Source organism: Gavialis gangeticus, unplaced genomic scaffold (assembly GCF_001723915.1).
Source record: "Gavialis gangeticus isolate Ggan-Ray unplaced genomic scaffold, GavGan_comp1, whole genome shotgun sequence".
NCBI classification, from domain to species: Eukaryota; Metazoa; Chordata; order Crocodylia; family Gavialidae; genus Gavialis; species Gavialis gangeticus.
The window spans coordinates 89,365,023-89,372,663 of NW_017729031.1; the positions used below are offsets into that span (position 1 = coordinate 89,365,023).

Consider the following 7,641-nt stretch of genomic DNA (forward strand, 5'->3'; position numbering starts at 1 on the left):
CCCCCCCCCCCCCTTTTTGTGTCCTGCTCTACTCAAAGTTTTAAATCAGCTGCCTGGCAGTGGCAGCAGCACTTCCAGTCATGCGGTGCTGAGGGAGTCGCTTGTTTTCATGGCTCATTATAATCTGCTCTGTCCCTTCTAAACTCTGTTCCACCGCTGTTAATGACCCTCTCTTCTTTTTAATGATGTTCCACCAACCAAGCTATCCTTTGTTCTGCAATCCCACTGTCTGTTAGCTGCTCCTGGTGTTGAAGCTCCTATTTCATAGCCCTGCTGACTGTTTCGAACTCATTCCAATTAAGTTATGTTTGTTTTTGCTTCAATACAGCTGTAGGCCCCTAGAATATTAGTAAAGCTTCTAGTTTGTTTTTAACTGGAGAAAAATATGTGTTGTTCCATATATAATGATGCGCCTCGCCATCTGCATCCACCTTTTCAAAATTCTAGATCAGCCCATTGGTATATGTGAGGAAACATCAGTGTAAATGTTTTTCTAATGTCCCATGTTAGTCATATTATGTTTGGTGAAATGGATAACATTTCACTGAAATTCTGTGTGTGCAAAATTTGACTCTGATGTTGAAATAAGGCAGAGTACTGTTATGTCTCACAAGTTTAAAATCTAGGAGCAATCTAAATCCAGCTTAAATATCAAACAATAAAATTTACTAATGCTAATGCTTTGATACGTTCAACTCATAGAGAACATTTTTTGCAATAATATTTTGTTCCTGGAACAGAAAAGGAAATGATTCAGAAACCAACACAAAGTTTCTTCTACTGTACTATAGTAGATATGTTTTAGACCACAAGTTAAGTAATCAATTATATAAAGGCTTTAAAGCATCAGATGCAAATGCTCTGACTTATCACTAATATTACAATAAACAATTAACAGTTTAATTTCTAATGCTAATGCTTATTGAATTCATAGCACTTCCTCTTTCCTGTATTCTTACTTGCAAAGTCCATTTAATCACTGCAGTAATTTGTTTCATGGATCAATTTCTCTTTTCAGATACTCCGGTTGCTCCAATGATTTCCCAGTTTATACCTGTCCTAATTGAGAATGTGACTGTCTATGAAGTTCACTAGATTTATCTGCTACCAGTTTCTTTTAGGGGTTCTGGGGAGGACTTGATTTCATGGTAGAGGATCAAGATCTTTAAGTTCCTTGGGGAAGACCACCCTAGCACTGCTAGGATGGGATTTAGGAGAGTCAGAGCTATATTAACTTACCTGGTGGGTCATCAGGAAGTTAAAGTCTGAGGTGCAGTTGTTCCATTCCTTGATCCCTATTCTATTTCCCAAACTTTGTGCAACCTTTTCTTCAGATGGAACACCAAGTTCACTTGGGGTATTTGGAGGTCATGGAGCCAAAGAGGCAAGACTCCTCCATTCTGTGCATGGTATCAGAGGTCCCCTAGGGACTACCAGTCCATGTGGAGTGAGTGTACCCATGAAGATGGTAAATGAGTCTAGGATAATCTGTTTAATAGGGGCTATTTGTTGTTGTTGGTGGTGGGGGGGTTTGTGCCTGGGATTGGGTGAAGGGTAGGGATGACAGAAAGTATACCAAGGCTCTTTTCAGTCTCTAGTCCTTATCTAGCTACCCTGTCCTCCTACAGCCTTCAGCACCAATGAACATGATAAAGATAACTGGAATGGGCAGCTCAAGTTGCTTCTTGAGTGGAACCAGCTGGACCTGGCCAACGATGAGATCTTCACCAATGACCGACATTGGGAGGTAAAAACAGCATGCCTTGTCACAGCTTGCAGGGGTGGGGAAAGGGAAAATAAGAGGACTGGCTATTTTAAAGGCACAGTTTACCCATACAACACAATTCTGATTCTGGTAAGCAAGTGCTGCCATTTCAGCTTAGTCTGATGCAAGGAAAATGCATGCCAATGCTTTCCAGACTTGGACAATGCTAACTTATCAGACAAGCATACTCTGATGTTGATTAAGGCCACTCTTTATCTTGATGTGAACTGAAACAGTCCAATAACCTGAATAATATATCTGACATGTTTCATTTTTGTGACATGGTGGTCTTTGGTCCAGTTCCTTGTGTGCCACAATGATAACTTCTGTACTGAACAAAGTTAGAATCATGGAAAATTAGGGTTGGAAGGAGCCTCAGGAGGTTTTCTAGTCTGGCCCTCTGCTCAGAGCAGGACCATCCCCAATTAGATCATCCCAGTCAAAACTTTGTCTACCCAGGTCTTAAAAACCTTTGAGGATGGAGATTCCACAACCTGTCTGAGTAACCTGTTTCAGTGTGTTACTACCCTCCTAGTGAGAGAGTTTTTCCTTTGTATCTAACCTAAACTTCCCTTGCTGCATCTTGAGACCATTGCTTCTTGTTCTGTTATCTGCCACCACTGAGAACAGTGTAGCTCTATCCTATTTGAGAATAGTGTAGCAACCACCATAAGGTAGTTGAAGGCTATTAGTAAATCCTCCCTTAGTCTTCTCTTCTCCAGATGAAATAAACCCAGTTCCCTCAGCTCTCCTCATAAGTCATGTGCCCCAGCCCTCTAACCATTTTATGTTGTCCTCCATTGGACTGTATCCAATTTTTCCATATCCTTTCTGTAGTGAGGGGCCCCAAACTGGACACACTACTCTGAATGTGGCCTCACCAGTGCCGATTAGAGGGGAAGAATCACTTTCCTCCATCTGTTGGCAGTGCTTCTACTAATGTAGCCCAGTATGCTGTTAGCTTTCTTTGCAACAAGGGCACATTTTTGACTCATATCCAGCTTATTGTCCACTGTAACCCTCAGGTCCTTTTCTGCAGAGCTGCTGCCCAGCCAGTCAGTCCTCAGCCTGTACCAGTCCATGGGATTGTTCCGGCCTAAGTGCAGGACTTTGCACTTGTCCCTGTTGAACTTCTTGAGATTTATTTTGGTCCAATCCTCCAGTTTGTCTAGGTCACTCTGAAACCTAGCTCTACTCTCCAACATAGCTACTACTTCCCCCAGTTTGGTGTCATCCACAAACTTGCTGAGGATACACTCCATTCCATCTTCCAGATCATTCATGAAGATATTGAACAAAAACCAGGACTGAGCTTTGGGGCACTCCATTTAATACTAGCTGTCAACTACACATTGAGCCATCAATTACTACCCTTTTTGCTTTATAATTCAGCCAGTTTTCTGTCCATTTTGTGGTCCATTCATCCAACCCATACTTTGCTTGCTTGCAAAAATGTTGTGGGAGACTGTAATGTTCTCTTTTAATGTTTGGGCAGAAGTTAAGGCTTGAAAGACTGAACCACCTAATTATATCAAACATGGACCCCTGGGCCTCTCAGTTGGGCACTTTGCAGCAATATAGATAACTCTAAGGTGATGCCAGTTTTTTCTCTCATGTAATTACTGGCCAAACACCATGTCTCCTTCTCAAAGGGGGTCAGCTGAGCTCCTTTTGTCAGCTTAAATGCACGTAGAAGATAAAAACAGATAAGGATTAGATATAGCTGCTGGGAAAGAGTCAGCCTAAAAAATTATCATCATAGTCAGTGTAGCTGAAAAGCAGTAAGTTCTGTTCTGTCTTCATATTATTGAGTTTTGTGTTTATAAGGGAAGGTGGGTGTTAGACCCTGACTTTGTGGTGCCCAGTGACTAGGGAGATGACAATTCAATCAGTCATGGGTCCTGTTACTCATTAGCCAGAACAAGCAGGGAACAAACACTACTTGCACACATTGTTTGCAACAGCTTTATTCAGAATGGAGACAGCTTCGGGCAAAGGTCCCAAAAAACTAACAAACCTGGGACCTGCAGTGAGCAATAGTTCTTTTCACATTTTATACACCTTGATTCATGCTCATTGCCATTTATTTCATCCTCGCTCCTCCTTTGTTCCACGCATCTCCTCCTATCTCAAGCTCCTCCTCTGTTTACTTCATTACTATGGAATTGCCTATGCATTTCACTCATTTACATGTATTTTTGCTATGAGTGCATGTCTAAGACCTTGACTTCACTTCTTTGGTCAATGGGTGGACTTTGACCAAAACCTGGAAGCTTCTGGAGGCTTCTTCACCAATCACCTTTTCACATATGTTTATTTTGGATTCTGTTACCAATTATGTGTTGTTTTTCACATTCCAGTCTGTTTTTCTGTCCCAATGTGTACCATCTTCCACATTCCTAAAGCTTCACCTTATTCACAGCACACAGATTTACACACTCATGAGCTGCTTTTTCTCAGAAAAAGGTTGACACAGTTAAGATGATTACTTAGCATAAGCAAATGGCTGGCTTAGATATCATTCTGCCTTGTGGTTAGCAGCTTTTGCTAGGCCACAGGTAATATATTGCCTTTTATTCAGCTGCAAATCCAGTGCTCCCCAAGATCCAAATATTGTCACCCTAACAGTGGGGTTTAAAGTAGAATATTGCTGTAGGTAATAGCTCATGCTTATTTAACACAGCAGTCACCTTATTTTAATGGAAAAATTCCTAATCACAGCTTTCTTTGGAAGTCAGCTGGCTTCTTAAGGAAATGTAGATCACAAGCAAAGTGCCATAGTATTGCTGTGCATGTCTAATTATGTGTCAATGATAAAATATGACCAACAGAAGAGATACTTGTTGGAAGTATCCAACAAACCTGTCCCTTCCCCCTCCCTCTGTCTTCAAAGGCTAGAAGCACAACCTGTTGTTTCCTAGTATGGTTGCTGGTTGCCCAGTTGTGACTCAAAAGAAAAAAAAAAAAAAAGCAAAAACCTTAACAGTTAAGGGAATCTGAAAATATCTTTAAGTACCTCCTGATGGGACACGTTTATGGAATGGGTGCCGGTGGTGTAATTGAAGAACTGAACTTGCTTTTTTCTCACAGATGCTGGTTTAACTGGTTTGGTATAGGGGCAAGGAATGATGGTCGGGTAATGTGTAGGTATGGAAAGATGAAACAGTTATTTTGATTGGAAAGAAGAGGAGGTGACCAAGCTGATCTGTTGTACCGGTTTTGTGTGTGCTCTGTTCTGGAGTAAGTGGAAGCTAACCAATAGGGCTGTGCAAGGCTTTGGACCAAGCTTCAGATCCAGAGAAGCTTTGGACACTTTGGGGTCCGAAGCAGCACATTCGGGTTGAAGCCTTGTTCAGCTTCCTGAAGCGGTTTGGAGCCGCCTCGGAGCCACCTCTGAGATCCAGCCGCAGGGTTTAATGGGGAAAAAATAAAATACCTATAACTTTGTTGTTTTTTGTCCGATTTGGAAGATATTTTCAGGGGTGGTAGACTCTGCAGAGAGAATAAAGTCTGCCAAGTTTCAAGGAGATTGGTACAGGGGTTTGGGGGGTAACAGCACCCCAAATTCTTGAAAGCAAAACTCATCTCACGTCTAGGTGTTACAACGTATTAGGGTGAAAACTGCAGGGGTGGTAGCCTCTGCTGAGGCCGCAAAGCCTGCCAAGTTTCAAGAAGATCAGTGCAGGGGTTTTGGGGCAACTGTACCCCAAATTCTTGAAAGCAAAACTCCTGTCATGTCTATGTGTTACAACACAGGGGGGTCAAAACTGCAGGTGTGGTATCTCTTTTGGCAGGCTTTGTGGCCTCAGTGTTTCAAGAAGATCGGTGCAGATGTTTGGGGGGAACTGCCCCTCAAGCTGCGGAGAAGCGAAACTGGTGCCATGGGTGCTGATGGGACTGACTGTGTGTGTCTGGGGGCGGGGAGGGCGACACTGCGGCAGGCCTGGCTGCTAAGCTGCTGTGTTCCCAGTTACCAACCAATCACTCATGATTCACTCAGAGACCAGGGACTCGGGGACCAGCTCAATGCAGGGGACCTAGCTACTATGTAACGACTTAACGAGCATCAATTAGCACCTACAAAACCAGGCTAGGGAGAGGAAAGACTCAACGCAGACAATCAACTGCCCCAAGACAGAGACAGTCTTGGCAGGAGTTTTGTCTGTCAGCAGCAAGGGGCTCAGGGCCCCAGAGCCCCCCTGCACCGATCTCCTCCACAGCTGGCAGGCATCACAGCAGGGGCCACCATCCCTGCAGCTGTCACCCCGATGTGCCTTAACACACACAGTGTCATCTATGTCATGAGTTTTGCTTGTCTGCAGCTTGAGGTGCAGTTCCCCCCAAACCCCTGCACCAATCTCCTTGAAACCTGGCAGACTTTGTGGCCTCAGTAAGAGCTACGAGCCCTGCAGTTTTCACCCCCCGGTGTTGTAACACACAGCTGTGACAGGAGTTTGGCTTTCAAGAATTTGGGGTAAGTTCTCCCCAAACCCCTGCACCAATTGTCTTGAAACATAGCAGATTTTATGCTCTCAGCAGAGGCTACCATCCCTGCAAGTTTCATCCAAATCGGACAGAAAACAACAAAGTTATAGATATTTCATTGATTCCCCATTATACCCTATGGCTGGATCTCCAAGGCGGCTCCAAAGCTTCAGATGGATCAAGGTGGAAACCTGGTCCAGAGCTCCGGATTGGATCACAGCCATCTGAAGCAGCCAGATACAAAGCCAGATCGGATTGGTGCTGACTCACACAGGCCTACTAACCAATGCTAATTTTACAGCTGTTTCATTGTCATGTAAACTGGCCTGGTTTAACTTTGTTTACTGTGGTAGTGGGAGCAGATGCAAAAAAACACTTGCAGAACTTCACCTATATATGCTCCTGAGTGGCAACCCCTCTCTGACCACTCCGTTAAAGCAGGATAATTTTGATATATGGTATGTTTGTCTGGATCTTGCAAAACTGTGCCAAGGGGTAAAGATAATTTGACTAGCATAGTGAATCTTCTTACATTGGTGTTTTATGTTCAAATCATGTCTGAAATTATATATGTAATTAGTCTTGATGATTTGTTCTATTAAATTTGTGCATGGTATAAAACCACTGTCTAACCTCTTTGACAGTCTTGGTTCAAGAGGCCTATGCCAGGTAAAAAAAAAAAAAAAGGGCACTATTGTATCTAGATCATTGGTTGGATGTGGAAATCTGTGGGCTTGCAAAGTCAATTACTTTTCACGATCAACTAATTCTCTTTTTCTGCTTGAGACAACTCTTTGCTAGACCTCTGCATATAGGCTTCTGTTTAATATATGTGCTTTCCCCCCCCCCCCCCCAGTCTGCTGACCTTCAGGATGTCATGTTCATGGCCCTAGTAAAAGACAGGCCCAAATTTGTCCGTCTCTTCCTGGAAAATGGGTTGAATTTGAGGAAGTTTCTCACTAATGAGGTCCTTACAGAGCTGTACACCAACAACTTCAGCAGCCTGGTGTTTAAGAACTTGCAGATTGCTAAGAACTCCTACAATGATTCACTTCTTACATTCGTGTGGAGGATGGTTGAAGACTTCCGAAGAGTCCTTAAAAGAGAAGATAAGAACAGCAAAGATGAGACAGAGATAGAGTTCTCAGTGAGTAACTGACAAGCTGGTTCAACCATGCATTCATTGTTAGAAAAAAACAAATGCTTCTTCCCAGCACAATACTGAACTTGCACTCTTTGTAGGAAGTGCAATAAATTGTGTAGGAACAGAACAACTAGGGGTCAGTTTATTGTCCAACATGACGGAGAAAAGCTTTAAGGCTGTACTAACTTATGTTGACATATGGGCTGTTGAAAGATGTGAACTCTGCCCCCACCCAACCCCCCCCCCC

At 43.2% G+C, this 7,641-nt stretch overlaps 1 protein-coding gene across 1 annotated transcript in view; it reads left to right on the forward strand.

Moving 5' to 3' along the window:
• TRPM8 (transient receptor potential cation channel subfamily M member 8) overlaps nt 1-7,641 on the forward strand; it is a 180,221-nt gene that overhangs the window by 67,602 nt on the left and 104,978 nt on the right. Inside the window, exons 10-11 of the mRNA XM_019523359.1 lie at nt 1,629-1,747; nt 7,107-7,397. Coding sequence (XP_019378904.1) covers nt 1,629-1,747; nt 7,107-7,397 — 410 coding nt within the window. The remainder of the gene's footprint in view (nt 1-1,628; nt 1,748-7,106; nt 7,398-7,641) is intronic.